Source organism: Molothrus ater, chromosome 2, assembly GCF_012460135.2.
Source record: "Molothrus ater isolate BHLD 08-10-18 breed brown headed cowbird chromosome 2, BPBGC_Mater_1.1, whole genome shotgun sequence".
Taxonomy (NCBI): domain Eukaryota; kingdom Metazoa; phylum Chordata; class Aves; order Passeriformes; family Icteridae; genus Molothrus; species Molothrus ater.
Window position 1 is genome coordinate 72,266,757 of NC_050479.2, and position 21,899 is coordinate 72,288,655.

General features: G+C 39.3%; 3 protein-coding genes across 8 annotated transcripts in view; 2 read left to right on the top strand and 1 right to left on the bottom strand.

The window, feature by feature from the left end:
* The window catches only part of ZDHHC20 (zinc finger DHHC-type palmitoyltransferase 20), a 49,131-nt gene extending 40,678 nt beyond the window's left edge, over positions 1-8,453 (top strand). For 3 of the 4 annotated variants that reach the window (XM_036404129.2, XM_036404131.2, XM_036404132.2), the window contains 3 exons: positions 235-335; positions 726-803; positions 2,968-8,453. In XM_036404129.2, the coding sequence (XP_036260022.1) occupies positions 235-335; positions 726-763 (139 nt within the window). In that variant the 3' untranslated portion in view covers positions 764-803; positions 2,968-8,453. The remainder of the gene's footprint in view (positions 1-234; positions 336-725; positions 804-2,967) is intronic. The other variant, XM_036404130.2, reaches the window with a different exon arrangement.
* Positions 8,454-9,223: 770 nt separating this feature from the next.
* On the bottom strand, positions 9,224-10,746 carry MRPL57 (mitochondrial ribosomal protein L57). Of its 3 annotated transcripts, none has more exons than XM_036404134.2 (3): positions 10,651-10,746; positions 9,781-9,875; positions 9,224-9,691 (listed from the first exon to the last, which is right to left on the bottom strand). In XM_036404134.2, exon 3 carries the CDS (start codon positions 9,684-9,686, stop codon positions 9,375-9,377), a length of 312 nt encoding a protein of 103 aa, XP_036260027.1. In that variant the 5' UTR covers positions 9,687-9,691; positions 9,781-9,875; positions 10,651-10,746; the 3' UTR covers positions 9,224-9,374. The 3 variants fall into 3 exon arrangements, with proteins under 3 accessions (XP_036260027.1, XP_036260028.1, XP_036260029.1); XM_036404135.2 differs by lacking the exon at positions 10,651-10,746 and adding an exon at positions 10,150-10,332; XM_036404136.2 differs by lacking the exon at positions 10,651-10,746 and adding an exon at positions 9,958-10,141.
* A 111-nt stretch (positions 10,747-10,857) lies between these two features.
* On the top strand, positions 10,858-20,535 carry SKA3 (spindle and kinetochore associated complex subunit 3). Its single transcript, XM_036404137.2, has 9 exons — positions 10,858-10,983; positions 12,614-12,678; positions 13,554-13,719; positions 15,503-15,926; positions 17,571-17,674; positions 18,388-18,575; positions 18,778-18,993; positions 19,131-19,249; positions 20,065-20,535. The coding sequence occupies exons 1-9, from the start codon at positions 10,881-10,883 to the stop codon at positions 20,096-20,098; spliced, it is 1,419 nt and encodes a 472-aa protein (XP_036260030.1). The 5' UTR covers positions 10,858-10,880; the 3' UTR covers positions 20,099-20,535.
* Positions 20,536-21,899: the final 1,364 nt, after the last annotated feature.

A 21,899-nucleotide genomic window follows, 5' to 3' on the forward strand; every position in this document is an offset into this window, starting at 1 on the left:
CCGTGGGTTTTTTCCATTAGAAGTGAGTGGCCTGTGTCAGGTAGGGGTTTATTTTAGACTAATGACTGGAACAAGCCTGTAGAGGAATTAGGGCTGGGGGCAGGCAGCCATTTCCAGTTGGCACTGTAGGGTTTTTTGTTATTAACTTTGCTTTTAAATAACTTCACTATTCTAGAAATGTCTGAGGCTGCTACTGGTATTACAGAATTCCTGTTGACTTTGCTTACTTTTCAGCTCTGTAACCACTCGACCACTCAGTGAATCACAAAATCGGTTGCTATCCGGTGATTGTCAGTGGGTGGAAACTGGCCCTGAAGAGGAAAATGTGAAATCAGGTAGTGGTTTTGTTCGTGGTTCAGTTTTCCTTTTTTTTTTTTTTTTTAATTTTTGGCACCTAGAAAGTCCTTAGGAATTGGCTGGAGTGATATAGAAGAAAACGTGTTCCATGGAATCAAGTCAGGATGTTTAGAATTAAGGCTAACTTGCATCCCATGTTCTGCTCCAAAATTAATTGTTGTGTTATGGTAGTGGATGGTATATGGATAAGTAATTCCACTTTTGCACTTCAGTTCTGAGATTTGGGATCTTTTATGTTTGGTAAGGGGGAGGAAAATATTTTTGTAAAAGTAGGCACAACATGGTCAATGTGCTTTCTGGTTTGAAATCTTTGCTATTTGTTATGCAGATCTGCAAAAACACATAATTGAGATTTTCTCACATTCTAGGTGCAAAAAAGCATATTATAGTTTCATTGGAAAGTTGATCTCAGCTAATTACTAACCAACCATCTCAATGAGAAACAGGTAAGACTAACATAATTGATTGCTATTTCTGTACATGTATGAATAAAATTGACATCTTAAAGTCAAAAATCAACTAGTCACGGAATGCAGAAGAGTCCTCTGATGTTGGATGGGTAATAACAAAGTCTAAACAAAATTCAGAGTGGCTGTTGAGAAGACAAGAATGGGAGTAATGCTGTAGTGCAGGAAACATGGGTTGGCTAGGCCTGGGATGAGTCAGACTAATCCTGTAATTTAGATTAAAGTGGGTAGTGCTGGATTTGTTACCTGACCAGGGAAAAGAATCTGATGCTAAATGCAGTTCTGAGATGAAACGCTGTCTTGAGGAAGAGCTCCTTAAATGTCTTTTTCTTAGTCATATATTGGTGGGCCATGTTCTGCTCTTTAGGAAGCTGCATGTGCCTGAGGAAGGAAGATCAGTAAGTGAATACAGGTCTCTGCATACAGACTGCTCTATCACATTTGGAATTGACAGTGATCTTCTGGAATGTTTCTTGCATTAAAGTGCCCTGTGTGCACTTTGCATTTAGGAAATACAGCACTTTCTGGTGCATATATGAAAGTTCTTTTGGTGTATTTCCAATGACTAAATTAGACTTCATTTATGTTAACTTTCTACTGTGGTGAGCTTATAAGTTACCATTAAGTTTTTCTGTCTGGAAGACAAACAAATCTTATTTGGTCAACTAACAGCTGTAGAAGCTATAGCTGAGTCATTACCGCCTCTTTTTTGTCTTTTTTGTTGTTGTTGTTGTTGTTGTTGTGGTTTTTGTGGTGGGGGTGATGTTTCTGCAAGTAATTCACATTTTTATCAGAAATAAACCACTACATTTGAATTTGGTAAGCTCAGTAATTTTAGGATTACTTTTGTTTCCTTTCCTTTTATTTTTTAAGGAGCCTTCTGACCTAAAATTATAGTTTTGGGAGGGAGTTGGTTTGTTTTCAGGAAAAAAAATCTTTCTAAAAGGCATTTGTGGGTGATGGTGTGATGCTTGGCCTCATGTTGGTCAGAGTGCTCAGTGTAAACTCATACAAAACCAAGATTAGACTAGTTAGTTACAACTTCTGAAAAACCTACTCAACCATGAGAACTCACCAATGGTAAGTTTCCCCTTTCCAACTTTTCTTAATGTTATATAAATGTGCTAAAGAATATCCCAAGCAAGAGGTTCCTTTCAGCCTCCAGCTATATAAAACCTAATCTGATCTAAATAGGTCACGAAGGCTTTTCTGTTCTTCATGGAGCAGAATAGCAGTTTCTGAGAGCAGCTCATCCCAGCAGCCTTTGATAGGGTATTACAGAAAGGTCCTAATCTTTCTTTCCACTGACCTAGAGAGGGAGCATAGATGACTGTTTTAAGCTAGACAATTAATTGGTAATAATTTGAGATTAATTTCTTTTCTATCCTCCCTCTCTTCCTAAAATGAGGCCAGATTTAATAAAGGAAGAATTTGTACTTTGTGTTATATTTGGCCAAACTACACTAGTTTTAAAAATTATATAAATAAAAGTGCATAATTGCACCCAATCCAAAAGCATTTGGGTATGTGTTACCTTAAATTAACTCAGTAACACAATGTTTGAACCATTCTGAGTTCAGTGGGATTTGATCACAGTTTAGGCCAAGATGGTTCATTCCAGTCCTGCATTTCTAAGCAACTATACAGTAGCTGTGAGATCCAGAATCTCTTCAATGCACTTCCATAAAACCCTGTAACAAGCCAATAGTTGTATTTTGGAATTTTGGGCCCATAACACCCAGGAGAAGCAAAGTCATGGCTGATTCTGGTGTACAGAGCTTGATTTGCAGAAGAAGGCCAGTCCCCCAGCTTCACCTAGGCAAATACCATTTGTGTCCTCATCTATCAATTTAATTCAAAAATAGAATTGCCAGTCAGGGATCCAGAATACTTTAGATGCAGATCAGTGGTGATGGATTGATGTTCTTAGCACTGATAAACTTCCAAAACATAAGAAGTATGAAATAAAAACCCACACCCTCCCAGAAGGCTATTTCTGAGCTACAGTTGTCTTAACTACTTACCTTAATCAGAAGTCTGTAAATCATATTACCCAGGTGCATTTGTGTAATGCACTATGATTTGTTTGTTCAAAGCTAATTGGATAATTCTATTAATTACCTTTTTTTTTTTGTTTCACTAGGTTTCTGCAACCCATTTTGAGCTTGAATATTACTTAATTTTGTTTGGAAGAAATTGAGCAGGAAAAAATGGAACATGAACATTTTTGGAAGAGACAAGAAATTCAAGTTTCTGCACAGTACAATGGATTCTTGTAAGCACTATCGCAGAGCAGGGAAGTTAAGACAGATGCCTTAAGATTCTTAATGTGCATTTATGCAACACTGAATTATATACTGCTACCAAAGGGCCAGATCCAGAAGTGCCCTGCTTGGATGCACAAGGTCCAGAGTGGGAACTATGCATTTCTTTTATGCTGCAGTGGGGGGGGTAAATTGCAGAGACTCTTACCTCCTCACGGGCAAACTTCATACCTTAGGCACTGCAGAAGTCACTTCCATAGCAGGTCTCCAGAGTACAGAAGGAAAGAAAAAAGGAAAAGGAAGAAAAAAAAAAAAGTCAGCCTAGAGCATGGTCAGCAAGTCTGAAGTGGGAGTATACATAGTTCAGATGCCAGGTGATGGGGAAGGGACTGGATGATGTCTTCTCCTCTCTTCCTATTAACCAGTCTACCCCATGATCACAGCTCTCCAAGTCTTTTGGGACTGCGGTTTCCTTCTACTAGCTGTGCTTTGGAGCTAGGCAATGCCAACAACATAAAAGCCTTTAACTTGGGTGTTGCTTTTTTGCTATAGGATTGAGCTTCCTCATCATTTTAACTTGATTTATTTAACTATACCAAGGACAGAGCTCAAAGAAGAAAACTTGGGTTTTAGTTGAAAAAAAGATGGATTATTACTTTCCAACAATTGTCAGTCAGCATACAAGGAAAAGACAGTCCAAAAAGGAATTAACAGTTCTTACATTTTCTGTTACTGTTTGCTGTGTTCTGTGTAAGGCAGCCACAAAATGGTAAAGTACTCCAGAGAAAAATCATATTGCAGTTGTGTGTTTCTAGAAACAGAACAAGCAGAGTACTGCTTTTTCCATGGGACTCTTGATGGTTTATAAATACTGTTTTATACTTTTGTTTTATCTTTTTATAAAGGCACAAGGTTTTATTGGTTCTAAAGTACAAATATCAGGTACTTAAGAGAAGATTAGTGTTACATCATAGATCTGTGTTAGCACACTGAAAAATTGCATCCTTTAGCCTCCCACTTTCAAGTCCTGTTTAATTGATGCTGAAATTGCTAAAGAGTGATGGCTTTGTGCAGCAATGTACCTGCTTACAAAAGGCAAAGTGTGTTTCCTGTGTGAGGATTCAAGTTCATCCCATTCTTAGCTCAAGACCTACAGCAAACAACATGGGGTTTTTTTTTTCCTCACTTCTCTACAGAGAAGACTGCTAACTCATCTTTGGGTGGTATTGCAATTTTGCACCTGGAAAAAGTGGCAAATACTATTTTTCTGTCTGTAAGATTTCTGATGTTCAGCTGCTGCTGATTACAAATAGACATGAGCCCTTTTGATACAGACTGAAGGTAGTAGTCAAATTGATGATCTAGTCCAAAAGAACCTGTTTGGTTTGTCTCCCAGACTGATTGCTACTTGAGTTAAATTTGTTTATGATGGAAATACTAAGGTATCAAGTATACTGTAAGGTTTAAAATAAGTATTTTTTGTCTTTGGATATAATAAATTTTTCTTAAATATTAATCTTCTGGAACAAGAACTCTTTGAGAACTTATGATTTCACTGTTGGATATTCTTGAGACAGAAACAATGGTCCAAACTTGCATGTTTTATAAAAGTTGCAGGATGTTTCTTCAAACTTTGTACAAGAAATTTTGCATTTGCTAATTCCAAAACTTACAAAAGCATTTGCTACGCATTGATCTGAAAGGTTTAGCTTTTTCTTCTCAAGTGTTAAGTGGGAAGTGGCCATCTTAACATAAGCTCTCAGCAGTATCACACCAGCAAAATTTCTTGGGGAAGATAAGAGAGAAGAAAGACTGCGTGTTTAAATGGCTTGTTCTGAATATCATAATTTGCAGCCCCAAACACTGGTGGAACTGTCATGGAGGGCCTGGGATTCATCTGGCTTTTACTGCATCCATGTATTATAGCTGAAATAATACATCCATGCACAGACATCATCTAGCAGAAGTATAAGCAAAATGTATGTCAGAATCCTAAGTGTCACTGAACTCAGCAATATGGTCTTTGCTGCCCCCACCTGCTCCCCAAAGTGCTTCATATGCCCCCCCCCCCCCCCCGCCCCCATGAATGTATGTATCCTGTAGGCCAAGATAGGAACTTGTTTGATTTCTTTAGTCAGGATAGTGAATCTACAGGAAAAACTGCAAGTAAACAGACTGTGCTATCTCCATATGCATTTTCTAGCAAGTGCTGCTCTTCTAAAACCACTTCTTTGTATATCTGATGGACATTTTTGTGGTTTTTCATGATGAACTCACAATTCTAACATATTTATGCAGATCACAGGAATATTTTGTCCTAGATTTTTCTTCATATTTGAGGTAAGAAAAGGAGAGCAGTGGGTTTAGGATAATCCTGAGGCCAGAGTTACTATTGATGTAAAAGCAGGTATTACTGAAAGTCACTTTCACAAATACAAAATGTAGTAAAATGATTGAAACATGATTCTCCCACATTCACCACCCTCAACTCCTTTTGGTTTTTTCGCCTGGGGAACTGGGGACTAAGAGAAACCCCAGACTGATTTAAAGGAATTAAGTTCTCTAAGGGAATTGTACTGCTGAATTCTAAGGGCATGCCAGCCAGTGGGATGGAGGGGTTAGGTTCTCCTGGCAGGCCTGGGCTTTGGGGGAGGTATCATGGCTAAGGCAGCCAGGATAACATCCTCTGCCTTTGGATTCTGTCCTGAGTGCTCCCTGGGCTGTGCTGTGCCAGAAGTCCATGAGGGAGCAGGATGGTTCTTTGGCTGTTGGGCTGCAAGCAGCCATCCGTGTGTCCCTGCTAGCAGAGGCAGGGGCTGCAGGAAGGGGGTACTTTTGGCCCATGGTCAGGAGATCAGAAGTGGGATGGATCCTGAGAAAACAACTGTTTAGGATGTTGGGCTGTATTGTAAATGCTGGTTTTGTGCTTTAGCCTACTCTGTATCAGGGAGTCTTGAAAATACCTAAGTTGTCATTAAAAATAGCAGCCCTTAAGCTTTTAGATCCATTAAAGTAATGACTACTACAAGCAATATGTAGTAGTTATTGTAGGATAGTTGACATTGGCTGTGATTAGAAACTGTTTTCTTGTTTCTTTCTGCTTTTCTCTTTAAAAAAAATCTACATACACTCAAAAAAATTTTAAAATGGCTTTAAATTCGCAGTGTGAAAACAGAAGCCTGATGTAGGGGAGGATTTCATTTTTCTGAAATGTCTTGAAAAAACCTGTCCCTGTGAATATGAGGCAGGAAAATCCACAAAGAGAAATTACTTAAAACTACACAATACTGTTTTTTTTCTTACTGTTATTTACTCACAGAGTGTGCAACACACCCATCATTGCTGTGCCTACCAAAGGCATATTATGGGAGGAGGGCAGGAAGAGGAGTATTAATTGACTTTATATTAATTGACTTCCTACAGTATTGAGACTGTACTGATATAAGTCAGATGTGATTAAAAACCTCCATTTTAAATAATCTGAGGGTTACTTTAGAGGAAGTTTGGGTACTTCTATTTTTAGTGATTTAAGTAGAAATCATGGTAATATTTTTGTTAAAGCTGCCTCTTGAGTGTGGAATTTGCAAGTACCAAGCTACTTTTGGTATGCTGTTCTTACAAACTGGTCCTGTTCTCCAGAGTGCTGAATACTCACAGTTTTCAGGTACTGTTTCTTTCCTTTGGTCTTGTGTGGTTCTTCTTTATTAATTATAAATCATCTTTTGGGTTGGGACAAATTTCAATACCACTGAGTATGCACACAAAGACTTCATGATCTAACTGGAGTATGGTCCAGTTGTAGCTAAGCAGAGCCCCAAGAGGAGGAAAACTGCAGCGTTTGCAGCAGTATTAATGTCTGGCAGATTTACCAAGATGCGCTGGCTCCAACACAGATTGACCAAATCTGCCTGGATCTGAAGCACCGACTGACCAGATTTTTATTTAAAAGTTAAATAACAACAAAACCACGACAGCTTTGAGTTTCATAGTGTATGTTCTCCAAGGACACCCTCTAAAATTGTGTCTGACTGGAGGATTTGGGTGTGCATTTAGAGAGGTTCCAAAGAGCAGTTACTTTTAGTTCACAAACATGGCTTTTCACAGTACCTAAAAAACAGCAATGTGTGCACTTCAGAGGCTCTTCTTTCTATCCCTAAGTGGCACCAAAGAGAGCAGCTGCACATGAAGGGATTTAGTACTGAACACATTTGTTACACTCATTTCTATCAATTTATTTTGTATATAGAGCTTTTTATACACATTTTTCTTAATTATGTAACTGTTGTGAAATGTCATGAAGCTACAAGTAGTTTGTTTTAATGCGGATTAAAACCTGTGTTTGGCCATTTGTTTTCTGAAGCCATTACTTGAATTTGTTTCCATGAGGTAGTGAAGTCTGATAATGTTTACAGGACATTTCTTTGGTTTTGGGAGCTTTCCCCATCTTTCTTCCTACCCCGTCCTGAGAAAGAGAGCTCATGCTCAGCAGTCAAGCAGATGTGTCAGAGATGAAGAATTTGTATTACTTTGTCACCAAAGCATTGGGAGTGACATGCTGATTCCCTTCCGTTTACACTGCTTAGCTGACAACTTAAAGACGCTTAGCATGGTCCTCTGTGATTCCTCCTGTCCCTTATCCTTTTATCAGCTTTATTGTGGGAAACTTAAATCTTCCTGAATGATGATTTACAATCATGAAGCTATCCCAGAGAGAGGCAGCATTCCTCCTGTTAAATCTGTTCCATTTTTAACTTAGATGAATGAAACATCCCTTTTATCTCCGCATTCTTTTTGTATTTGCCAGCAAGGGTCATCAACATTTGCACTAATCACAATGTCCCAGCTATTCTGCTTCCACAAAGTTATTTTTAATTGTGCTGCCTAAACTTGGAATGAGCTGTATTTAAGTTTGGGACGACGTGTAAAAGATACCTGTAACAATGATGCACTTATTGTATTTTTTTGTATGTTACAGATAGGACTCATCCTATGCACAGAGAAAACGTTGCCATTTATAGTTTAATACTTGAAGTAACTTTTTGAAACGGGCTTTTATAAATGAATAAATACAAAATCACATTGCTTTGCCTGGAAGTTCCTTCATGTTTTAATTGTATTTGCAATTTCCCCATATGTATACTTTTCCATAAAGTTCTCTTAAGCCATTTATAACCAATGGAAGTGCATTCAAGATTTTGTACATCAGTGTTCAGACCTGTTCATACTTCACTGAAGTATAATTCATGTTTAATAAAAAAGTACCATTTTAAGCCTCTTTTCCAAAGTGATATGAATGGACTTGGCACTTGAATTCATCAGTGAATGCAACATCAACTTAATAAAAGTATGTGAAAGAATCTGAAAAGTGCTCAGCTGTAGCATCTGTGTTATTAGATCACCGAGAAAAACTGCCTACCTGGGAAAAACTTCACCATTGCTCTGGTTTTTACACTCCAGCTGCAACAAACCTAAGATTGCACTCACTCTTGACACATCTTCCAGGGCACTGGGTCTTGTGGGGAAATAAAAAGCCTGATTTGTGGCTAAATCTTATTCCTCCAGGACACTAAGCCTGACTTAGAAGTCAACTGCTCAAACAGGAATCAGCCACGTTCCTTTTAGATCAGGAACAATCTGTGTAAGAGAGCTGTAACACCCAAGTCGACACTGACATGACAATGACACTAGCAGTTAAGATCAACAATTCTTTCCAGAAAATTTTTTTTAAATGGAACATTTTATAACATTCCATGAATTCCAGCCTCATCCCCCTGTCTCTGCAGTTCTAGTTCCCCTTGGTCCTTGCATACCTGATGGCAAGTGTCATAGTCATGTCTCAAGTACCTGGTGTACACAGAACAATCCCTGAGGAAGGGAGAGTGACCAGCCCAAGCCATGTGGCCAGTACCAGCAGTACCCTTTCAACACAGCAGGAGTGTTCTCCAGGCTTTCACAAGGCAATCACTGAAGCTATCTAGGTTATAGATAGCTGAAGCTAAACTAGGTTATCTATAAATCACCACCACTGCACCTGGTAACTTGCTGTTTAAGCCCTGAAGAACAGAGGGTGGGCAGATGGTAGAGAGGCACGCAAAGGACTTCTCTAACAAAGCAGTAATAATAAAACATAGGCTGTTCCAGAGGACTACTTTTAATGTAGTATTTTGTACACACAGCAACATCTTATTTGTCACCCACGCTAATTACAGTGAAATACCATAACAGGTATGAGAGCAGATCCCAGGGTAGTGCACAACATGTGCCAAATATAAATATGCTGTGTTACTCAACATGTCCACTTCTTTGTCACGTTTAAGTGGTTCAAATGATCGCTGATGTATCTGTGCTCAGGAAACTTGGCTTGTTTCAGGCTTTTGAAAGCTTCCCACTTGGCACGTCTCTCTTCCGTGTTGTGTTTGTATTCCTGTTCCTGTGTCAGGTAAGGTTGGCTGAGCCAATACTCGTTCTCTGCTTCAATTTCCAACCTTCGGATCATTGCTTGCTTCATGGAAATGGTAACCTGTCTTGGTCGCCTGTACTTCCCAATCCATTGTTTTCCAGGAATTCTCTTCCGCAGTAATACTGTTGTTAAAAACATTTTGCCTTAAAACATAAAAAGAAATATAAAATAAATACTCATTACCTTAGGGAGAAAAATACAACTTTGACAAGATTAAAAGCTCTGCACTCACTCCACTGCCTTGTAGCTGGCTGGTTTGAAGGTTCAGGCTCCAAGTCTGGTAACCATCACACACAGCAGGCAGCACAAGGCCAGGTACACTGGAAACTTCAGAAGCAGAAAAGGGGAATTAAAATCTATGTAATTTAAGAATTTATTCAGTTATTCTTACACTGCAATTAAAGCATACCCTCCACAAATTATTTAAGAAAAATCCAGTCACAGATACTCAAGAGTGAAAGGTTCACTTCGCTCAGGCCTTCTTCAAATAGTTGTCAAAACAGAGTATTTCCAGCTCTGTCTTCTCGATCCAAATCTGGCCTTTCCTCAGCATGAGGTTTTGGACTACAGTCTCTCCGTAAGCTTATTAGTATGTAATTACCTAGTCTCGTATCCTGACCGAGGGAAATCTGGTTGGTAGAGAGAAGATATATCCTGAATTAGACCAAGGGGCGTAAGCGGAAAGCACCAATAGACCCTGCCACAACACGCTGGGTGTAAGGGGCAGGAAACGCCGAATGACGTTCAAACTTTACACAAATGCTCTTTGTTAAACTGTTCATTAGTCCGACACCCGCTAATGCCCACGGATTTATCAGCTACACGGGATTTTATCAGCTTTAGGGAATCACAGAATACGCGAAGTTGGAAGGGACCCACAAGGATCATCGAGTCCAACTGGCCCTGCCCCCGACATCGCCAGGAACCACACCATGTACCTCAGAGTTGTCCAAACCCTCCATGAACTCTGTCAGCCGTGACCAAGTCAGTCACCCAAGCACTTCTAGCACGGCACAAACCAGCGCTGCCGCTAACAGAAGCCACGGGGATCTGTGGGGCCATGGCTGCCCCAGTCCCCAGCTCCCCTCCCAGCCTCACTCACCGCGAAGCTCCGGCGGCGGCGGCCCCGCGGAGGAGCCAAGATGGCGGCGGGAGAGGAGCGCGGCTCTCGCGAGAGGCGGCGGCGGCGGGCGGGGCCCAGCGGAGCCAATGGGGCTCGCGCTGGCGGCAGTTTGAAGCCCCTCAGCGGCGCGCGCGGCTCGGCCCAGCCCGGCCCGGTTCGGTTTCGTTTCACTCGGGGCCGCCCCGGTTCCGCTTCCCCCGCCCGGAGCCATGGACGTAACCGGGGGCTTCTTCGGCAAGCTGCGGGATCTGGCCCTCACGGTGGAGAGGGAGTTGAAGCAGCTGGAGCGGGCCATGCGCCGGGAGGACGCCGGTAAGAGCAGCCCGCGGCCGTGGCCGCACGCCTGGGCCTGAGGGGCTCGCAGCTGTTCCTCCTTGCGGGATTTGCGTTCCTGCCTGCCACAGTCCCTCGTGCTCCTCTGGGAGCGCCTGTGGTGGGCCCGGAGGTCAGCCTGGGAATAGGTCAGCCTGGGAATTGCTCGGCTGGGAATTGTTTGGGCTCCCTCGTCTCGTTGTCTCTCTGAGCTCCTTTGTGGGTGTGTGGCTGAGTTTTTTTATCACGGAGAAAACCAAGGTGAATTGGATGAAATAAGAAGCACGTTCTTGCTTCTTCTTTTAGTAGATCGATATAGGAAAACGTTTGCAGGGCGTGTTCTCTCTCTGGACAGATAGCTCAGGCTTCTAATTGTGTTTATCTCTGTGCTATGTCTTGTCACGTAGCGGGTGCCGTCTTTTACACTGCTTGCATTAGCCTTGGTTTCAGTGAAAAAAAGTAATGTCTGCTGCATTGTGTAAGTGAGCAATGCATCTGCCCACGTGCAAATACAATTGAAGAATTCAATTTTCTGCTGAGATTTGTTTTTCACTGGTCTCTATATCACTTTTTTTTTTTCCGAATTCATCCAACCTCTTTAGGGATAAAATTTTAATACAAGTAATTCTTGACAGCCCGAGGACCCACTTGTTTTATCAGTATCTGTTATATACAATATTAGCTGCCAACATTAAGGTGAAAGCCTTGGCAGTTTCTCTGTGGAGTTTAACACGCTGTATAAAGAGCAGTTTTTTGTGTTGTGAAGTGCCTGACGGGAACTAGTTCTCTTTGGTTTTGTCTATATTGACTCTCTCCAGGTTATGAGTCCAACATCTCTAATATTATAGAAACACAGAATGGTTTGAGTTGGAATGGACCTTAAAGATCACCTAATTCCAGCCCCCTGCCATGGGCAGGGACACCTTCCACTAGACCAAGTTGCTCAGAGCCCCATCCAACCTGAGCTTGGACACTTCTGGAGATGGGGCATCCACAGCTTCTCTGGGCAACCTGTTTCAGAGCCTCATCATTCTCACAGCAAAGAACTTCTCCAAATATCTAATCTAAGTCTTCTCTCTCTTAGTTTGAATCCATTCCCCCTTGTCCTGTCACTACATGCCTTTGTAAAAAAAGTCCTTCTCTTTCTTGTGAGCTCCCTTCAGGTACTGTAAGGCTGCAATTAGTTCATCCTGAAGAAGCCTCTCTTTCAGGCTGAGCAATCCCAATTCTCTCAGCCTTTCCTTGCAGGAGAGGAAAGGCTGAGAGATCCATCTCTCTGATCATCCCAGTGCCCCTTCTCTGTACCAACTCCAACAGGTCCTGTCCTCCCTGTGCTGGTGCCCCAGAGCTGGTGTAGCCCTGCAGGTGGGCTCTGAGCAGAGCAGAGGGGCAGAATCCCCTCCCTGGCCCTGCTGCCCACCATGGATGCAGCCCAGGACACGTTTGGCTCTCTGGGCTGTGGGAGCACACTGACAGCTCATGGCCATTCACAGCTCAATGTCAGTGAGTGCACATTGACAGCTCATCTGCTAATGCAGGAAACTGCCATGTAGAATGTTACTTTCATGCTAAAACACTAAGACACCTCTTTTACTTTCTAAACTCTTTTATGTGAACATTCATCTCGAAGACTATGAAGATGAATCTCCGCTCACAGTCTTACATGACCTCTATGGCGAAATCAAGACTCAGAAGGTAACAACTTTCTTCCTTCTTGAGAAATTACATGTGTGTGCATGTTCCATAAACTTATGGTTCTGTTTTGGTCATTAAGCCACAATTCAACTTTGTTAGTCAATAGTTATAACCCTTATTTTTACTCACTTACATCTAAGTCCTCTTAATTGCCATGGATATTGGGTAATGCCCAAAAACTTGGTGACCCAAAGTAGGTTTAGCAATGTTTCTTAGTTTGCAGTCACTGCTGTCACTCAGGTAAGCAGGGAACAAAGGTTACAAGGAAGTTGGAGCAGTGCCAAGGTATGAGAAGAATGATTCAGGAACAGCAGCTCGCAACAGAAGAGAAGCTTGCTTGTTTTCCATGACCAGCCTTTAGCATAAAATCAATCTTCACAGAAGTTTCAGTACCTTCAGCCATTCAGTTAAACTTGTGAAAAATATTGTCTATTTCTTATACAGAAGTAGAAAAAATGGGTTATAGAAATGAACAATATAGAAATAATTGAGTGATATAAAAGTAAGATTAGCCACCTACTCTGCACTTATTCTTTGTACATATGGAGTAAGAGTCCAGACTAATTGCTGTTACCTCATATTTTTCTGGAGTAAAAGCATATAATTCCTTGGCAAGGTTACCAGTAAGCAGGTATCATGCTGTGAACTGTCATTACAGTTACTTTATGAGATTCCACACACTTGGGTTCTATATATTCCTGGTATTCTGTAGGTATATATACCTGATGGTTTTCAGGTATAGAAAAGACCTAAATTCGCTGCTTATCTTCATCTGAATTGCAATTAAATACTTACTCCCAAAATGCTTGATGTGTAAACTATCATGTGATGATTTGAAAGCCAGTATTTCTATGTTTCCCTCTCTCTCCCCAAAGGAAGATATTAGTGCCAGTCTTGGTAAGATTTGCTCTGAAAAAAAAGCAGTTAATGAATTTATGAAGGCAAGTGAAATCTTGATGCAAAGAAATGCAGCAGATCTTGGAAAAATAAGAGAGCTGTTCCAGAAATATGGCTACAAACCACATGTCAAAGACTCTACAGGTAATGTTTCTTGTCAATACAGTATGTGAAGAAAAGTATCATTTTTATAAAATGTTTCTCTTTAGCTATGTGTATATTTCTATTAATTAGAATAGAGATCAAGTACACCCATGTTATTTGCTTTATAATAATAGCCAGAGGGTAGATTTTGTTGGGATTGGTGCTGTGAAAATAAACCAAAACACAAACACTTGGAATTAGCTCTTCTGGCATGCCTTTAGGTTAGTGTATGTTGGATTTTGGGTTTTTTCAGTAATAATTATATTCAGAAAACATGTTAGCAAGCATGTTTTGGTAACCCAGAGACTTCTGCTGCTTTAGCTTCTCATGCATCAGGAACTATTGTAGATGCACCTCAGCTGGTTTGTATTCACATGTGATGGTTTCATTAACTTAAATCATCCTAGAGAAAATCCTAAAGTGCCTGTTTCACAACACAAATGGGACAAGAATGCCCAGGAATTAGGTGGCATGTGACAAGCAGTAGCACCTTGATCATTGGAGGGGAAGGAGGTCCTTAATCCAGTCAGAAAATGCACATAGAACCGTCTGAAAAATCCAGTTGTGCCAAATGAGTTAAAGTACTACACCTGTCAATACTGCACATACCCCTTTTGGTACCAAGGGCCCAATCAGGTTTCAAAAAGCTTTTGACATAGTCTTAACTTGCTCTGAGCATTATCCAGTCATTACACAAAACAAAATTATGGTTGTGAACTATATGGATGTCCAAGTTAAGCTCCTATAGCTGTTTTACACAGATAGGGCAGAAAGCTCTGATTTTTTTTTTTTAGTGCCTTTCCTTCTATACTCTTTGCCTTTAAAGTCTCCAAAGAGAGCTACAGGTTAAATTATTTTTTTAAGTTGTGTTTTTAAGCTAAGTGTATCTGAAGGTATACTACTTTAAATGGCCTCCCTCCCCCTACCCGCCTCTCACAATCAATTAAGTTGGAAAAGACCTCTGAATCATCAAGTTCAACCTGTGGCTGACCACCACCAAGTCAACCAGACCACGGCACTGAGTGCCATGTCCCGTCCTTCCTTAAACACCTCCAGTGACTCCACCACCTCCCTGGGAAGTCATTCCAATGTCTAATTACGCTTTCTGTGAAAAAATTCTTGCTAATGTCCAACCCGAATCTTCCCTGCTGCAGCTTAAGACTGTGTCTTCTGGTCCCATCACTTGTTACCTGGCAGAAGAGCCTGAGCCTCCTTTTCTCCAGGCTGAACACCCCCAGTTCCCTCAGCTGCTCCTCACAGCACTTGTGCTCCAGACCCTTCACCATATTCATTGTCCTTTACTTACTACATCATGCAGAAATTGACAGACATTTTGGGGTGTTTTGCTTTATCTAACTCCAAAAATGTACAAACTATGCATTTACATATTTTTGCAGTGAACTATTGTTACCGAAAAAGCTGTCTCCTTCCACAAGTTTTCAGTTACTGCTTCATAACCTTTCCTCAATACTGTTTTTCTGAAGAATGAGCGTTTTAGTACTGTATGCAGCCTTTGCTCTTTTCCCAAACACCTTTTCATCTCCATGCAGGGAGTAAAAAAAAAATTTATGTAAAAATCTTTGAATTTCATTTTCCCTGAAAATAATATTTACCAATAGAGTGAAACTCAGTAAATAAATATAGCTTAGCCATATGAGTGTAGCTTCAGGTTCAGTACTTTAAAGTGAAAGAAGGAATCTATTTTAAGTAAAAAAAAAATTGAATACTGGGGAAATGTCAAAATTTCTGACATCATTTTTTTTTCATTTCTTTTCTTAAAAAGAAGAGGAGGATGAAGCTAACAGTGAATCGGCAATGTCTGCCCAGAATAAATCTGATGAAGAAAAAGCAAATGCTGTGCCTCAGTTCTCTGCTTCTGCAGAGAAGGCGGCGTTGCCCAAAGACCCGCTGCGCAACCCGCAGCTCTCTGACTTTGGTCTCTCGCAGTACGCCTTCTCCCGGCCCTGGAGCGCGCTGAAAGCGCAGCACACCTCGAGTGCGCGTCGGCTAAAGGCCAAGAGTGAGACTCCACTGAGACTGCGGACACCGCAGGCTTTGCCCAAAACACCGAAATGTAAGCTGAAGATGGATGACTACGAGTGTGCGACACCGAAACTTGAGCACTTTGGCATTAGTGAACACACCATGTGCATGAATGAAGATTATACCATGTCACTTATTCAGAAAACTTCTCAGGCTATCAAAAAGTAAGTTGCTGGAATTCAGATTATTTCTCTACTGAATCTTCTGTATTTTCTTCTTGCTGTACTAATTTCTTGCTCCTGTTGCCATTCTTTTGTCTTGAGGTGGGTGATTGTTATCTCTCAGGTGCTGAGTCCTGTGTCATTTAACTCCCTACACATCTTTTCACGTACCCATTGCAGTGCCAGATGCTGACATGAAATACATCTGCTGTGCTCCTTGCCTTGAGTGCACCATAAGAATCATCCATACACAATGTATTTACAAAGAGAAAAATACAATGTATGTGACCAAAGGTTTCAGCCTGGGCTTGTCTGCCCTAGATATTATACAGCCAGTGTAAAGGTTGCAGAAGCTTTATTAATATAAACAGAAAACAGTTTGTAAAGCATTCAGTAAATTTTTAGAAGCACTGTATTGTCCCTAACATAAGCCCCACCTTACAGTTTATTCCTTTTGCTCCAGTCTTCTGTTGAAAAGACTTCTCTAGATTTTTACTGTTCTAATTATAAAGGAAAATAATTGCAGCAGTTAGGTCATGCACATAGTTAATAGGTCATGTTTTTATCGTTATTATTAACAATAAGTTCCATTTTAAATTTACTAAATATTTGATATTTGGAGAAATTGTTTTGAAAACAAGGATCATATGCATGAAAACCACTTTAAAAATTCTACTGGTTCTATTCATTGTAAAAACTAAAAATTATATGATTTCAACTACGTCTATGACTTCAAAGACAAAACTGACTTGAAAAGTTACTTTTTTATTTAACCCAAAGTTTAAGATGTGTTCATCTCAGTAAAATATACTGCCTATACTGTTTACTGGGGTTGTGGGGTTGTTTTGCAGCCTAGACATTTTGGAGAGAAGATCTAAATCTGGTTATGATAGTTAAGATTACTTTTTAACCATTTAAAATAACTTTCTTTAAAGACACAGATTTGTATGTAGGTTAGGTAAGTTTCCGCTTTTTGCCTAGTATTCTCTTAACTGTATATGCAATTTTTTCACTAGAAAATCTTGGATACGAAAAAATAATTTTTAAAATTTCTGTTTCCAGTGTTGTGGAATCAATATTAAATAGCTTGTCACTTTGAAATCACTAGATTTTGTTTTAAAATAATTTTGGGATCTCTCCTTATAAATAGTTATGTAATTACTAGAATTACTTGAAAGCTCTATAGTATTTGATTAAGATAAACAATTTTATTTATACATAAAAATTGAATTTAAAATCTTTTCCTGTTTACAAGACCTTATTAGTTTAAAAGCAGAAAAGATTTCCTCTTGTTCAATATAATTTCATAGTCAACAGGCAGTTCAAAATAAAACCCCTAATACAGACTTGATCATCTGTGGCATCTGTTGTACCCTGGACATCTGGTTTAGGTTTGGTTTTTTCTTAATGCCTTAGACTGAAATCTCAGTATATTTGATCATTTGTGGCTGGACTGAACATTTGCATACCACAAATTGCAGTAGACTCACACATGAAAAAAATCTGTAAAAAATTCATATTTGAGAAAACTAAATTTTTACTTGCTTATTCATAAATGAATACTAGAAAAGTGACTAGGTTGGCAATATTCCTTTAATTGTGACTTCTTCATAATACTTGAGAGCTAATTGGGGATTTGGTTTTCAGGTTTGTTAAAAGAGGAGATGATAATGGAGGGGATTTGCCAGAAATGACCATCAAGGAAATCATGGTTACTCCTTCATCAAAATCAAGTAAGAGAGCTGAGAATGGTAAGTAAAGAATCTGTTAAATTAATATACATATGCATTTTTACAGAATGCATGTGCAAGTGTATTGTAAACAGATTGGTTAACTTTAATTGTTTTTCTGATTAAATATGTTTAATTCAAGGCAGGTCATTGTATGAGTAGTAATGTCTCAAAAATGTTGGTGGCTTCTATGGGGAAGTTTCTTACTTCCTATAAATTGTTTCTCATTCTTGTACTCCTATCCAATTAGAATTATGCAGAGGAATTAATAATTTTGTAACTGCATTTTATCCATGTTTGAAATAAAAATACTGTTTTGCCAACTTAGCTTTTTTTTTTCCTGAGAATACCTATTGGATCTGTTTAAAGACAGGAAAGAAAGGGGCTAGCAAGACGGTAATTTAAGACTGTCAAAATTAATGCTAAAACTTCTTTGAAAGGAGAAATAGGTTATTTTAAAAATCTTGAGACCAACATAGTGACAACTGGGTAAATGAGAAGGCAAAGCAATGCTGATTTAAGTTGGGCTTCTTCGGTTATATTCTGTAGTGGGACTAGAATGACTACTTTGCATTACCTGCCTTTAAGGAATACTGTAATTTGGATGGATCAAGCAAAATATCAACTAAAGGATACACATGTTTTAGAAAATGAAACTGGAACTGGTAGTAATTATATATGTGTGTGTGTGTGTACATACATATTTTTAATTTTATTTTGCTCACCCTTGATAGCAGCAGCTGACTGGATGGCTTCTCCTATGGTATTTGTGTTCTGTACTCCTGATGTGAAGGACTCTTCCAAAACAAATAATACAGTATTATCAAGGTCACCAGAGACAAAGGAACTGCCTCTTCCCAGTCATGCAGCAACACCACAGTGTCCAGATTTTCAAACAAGATGGCTAAAAGCAGAAGCTAAGGTAGTAAATAGCAATTATGTACATTTTCACACACTTTGCCATAAGCGGATTTTAAAATGTCAGTTTGGGGTTCTTTTCCAATACTATTTTTACATATGTCACTATAAAAGTTCTTTCTAATAGTAATTATGTAAGAACATTTACTAAATACTTTACCTAACATAAGTAAATTAACTGAAGGTGTTTAATACTTCTTTTGCAGCAGCAGGTAACACCAGGGGGAAAGCTTGAGTCAGTGACAAAGAATGATGCAAAAGATGCACCATACAATGAAGAAAGAATTCCTTTTGCTGCAAGCTCTGATGGGTATCTTAAACATACTGGGGACCCTTCCCCGCCCAAACTGGAACACTATGACCATTTACTCAATACTCCTCCACCTCCAGAAATAACAAGGATACCAGATAATGTTCTAAAGGTTAGCTAATATGCTTTTTTCCCCTAACAAATTTTAGTATCAAACTACTAGAATTAAAAGGGCTTAGTTCTGTCTATAATCTATCTGGTTTGAGTTCTTAGGTAATTCTTTTTATTCCTGTTTAATGTTTCCTATAGATGCTTTCCCAATATAATCATAAGGTAGACTCTTCTAAAGCCAAGGAAATGGAGACCAAGGCAGGAAATACTACAAGATATGAAAGTGGTTCCACTGATTACAGCAACAAAGAGAACAGGTATGATTACACTTCACAAATTTGGTTAAGTAATTTAATTTGTAGGAGGTACAAAGAGGCACTAATGCACTTAGAAATTCACATAGTTGCTTGCTATTCGACTATCAAAACAGCTCTTGTTTCTCTGACTAAATAACTGGGCCTTCGGCATGGCATATAACTGCCTGTTTGTAAAGAACAAATATTATAGCTGGTGGTGTGTTTGCCTTTTTTTTATTATTATTTAGGAGGATCCAGAGTTTTACTGTAGGTTTATCTGTAGGTATACTTTGCTTTGTGGCAACGAAAGCACCAGTGAATGCTTTCTGGGTAAATTTAGGTAATAAAACAAAAAGAATTTGGTGAAAAGTATCTAAATGAGAATTGATTTCAAACTTGTTTTGGTAAAGACAAAATACTTTAAATGAAAAGCTACAATATGTATGAGTAATCTTAGAACAACTGAGTTATAGTTTTATAAAGAATACCATCAGTTTGAATATAAAGAAGTTTTTATCACAACTTTATCAAAGCATACATATTCCTGATTCAATGTAATATAATGCTTATTGATTATCTGTTAAACTTAGAGTCTGTAAAGATTATTTAAGTAGGAGGTACAAGGCACAGGTAAGGAACAACAACCAGAGTGACACGGATAAAAGTTGATATCTTACTATACTTGGGAGTTGGAATCAATTTGTCTAATCTCACTTTAGCTGACCCTTCATTTTTTGTTGTCAAGACAAAAAAGACAAGTTTTCAATATTTCTGTCTTCTGCTAATTCAAAATATGATTAAAATAAGCTCATGAACATGTCTGGGTATATTTTTAGAGGATATCGTGGAGTTTTCAAGACAAACATCTGAAATGAAACTGAAGACCATGTTGACACTTTCACATTCATGGATGTTATCACCAAATCATAACAAGTTCAAAGAGCAAAAGGAAATACTTGTGGGAAGAAAGAGCCATACCGAGAGCAGGCTTTTTTAATGAGAACAATTCTTTATCCATTATGTGGATAAACTTGTTTGAACTAACAGCTTGTGCTTAATTCTCTATTGACATTATTGGCAAAATGTATTGAGGGGTTGTAAATATATTGCACTTCAAAGAGGAATGGAGATCCACGTACAAGGTGGTGCTTCAGTTTGTTGTGTAGGATTGCATTTGCCGTAGGCTGTAGAGAGTGCAGTTAGATTGTAATAAAAGGAAAGTCCAGTATATTGTTTTCAAAAGTGGATATCTCTGGCTGTTCAGTGACTCTGCATCCTTTCAGGGCTGAAGTCTGGTGCTTCAACAGTGTTTGGTATCTTCAACAGAAACAAGTAAATATGTTTTGTATTGGAAGAGTAATTCCTGCTTTACTGTTTAAAGCAGTTCTGTGCTTTTAGTCCTTTCTGCAGTGCTAAGATGTATCTGACACATCTCTGCATCAGACTGACTGTTACCTCTCTGGCAGACAGGCATTTCCCGTGCAGCTTCTTTCTTTATGCATCAACATAGTATCAGGTGCTATGCATCTGGTTTCTTTGTAGCTCTGGAAGGTGACTCCACTCTACTGTGAATCATTTGAAAATGTGCAATTGTTACTGGATATGTGTATCTTCAGCTGCTTGGAGGAATTCGGTGGCAGGCCTGTAGGTGATTGCTTCCTCTCCTGCTGCTGCTGTGTGTATTCTCTTCAGTGCTGGTGTCACTTCTAAATATGCACATCTAACCCTGTAGTAGCTGACCAAGCTGAAGTTCTCAGGGCTGTTTGGAACTCTTTTGGTAGTCATAGTAATTAGAATTTTTTTCTACCAGCACTTTTATTGTTTTCCACCAGAAAACCCAGCTCCGTATCCTTGTTTGGAGCCAGTTTGCTGTTTCCAGTGTCAGCTGTTCCTCTAAGTGACTCCAGGACTGTTCTTACTATTTGTCTTCCACTTGATGACTGAAATTCTGTCATTTATGTGAGGGCAAACATGCAGCACATGAGAAGGGAGAGACTATCACAGGAGATGGGGATAAGTGGATGTTTTTCTGAACTCAGCTCCACATTTTTTTTAAGTCTTCAAGATATGCAAATGTCTAGAGAAGCCCACAAGTATTTCTTCATTTGTTTAGACTTGTCCTGGTTAAAACTTAACAAGTAAAGATGCCTTTTCCTTGCTATTACAGCCATTTTCCAGGATAAATGTATATCAAATTAATGGGAGACAGTGATTTTCTACTAGTTCTGACCTGAGCACCCTGTCATTGAAAATGCTAGTAGTTTCTGTTTAAAATTATGTATATATTAATGTGTCAGTCTGTGAGCTTAATTAACACTTTTGGATACTAAATAAATCTGTCTCAAATGCTTGGTGTCTGCTGTAAGAACACTTATTTGTTCTACCCATCCTCGTCCAAGATTGAAGGCCACACCTGCTTCCAGCTTTTTCATAGATTAAAAAACCAGTGGGGTGAATGCTGGTCCTGGAATTTCATGGCTTTGGAAAGGTACAAAGTATTCTTGCTGCAGAACAAGTAGGTTTCAACCAGACAGATTTACCCACACTAAACAGGAGGGATTTCACAGCCTGCAGTCTCTTTCTTGCCCTGCAGCAAGCCAGATAGCCTTTTGACATGAAATGGAACAAGCAGCACTACTACAGACCTTGCTGTATTCCCCCTGCCTTCAAC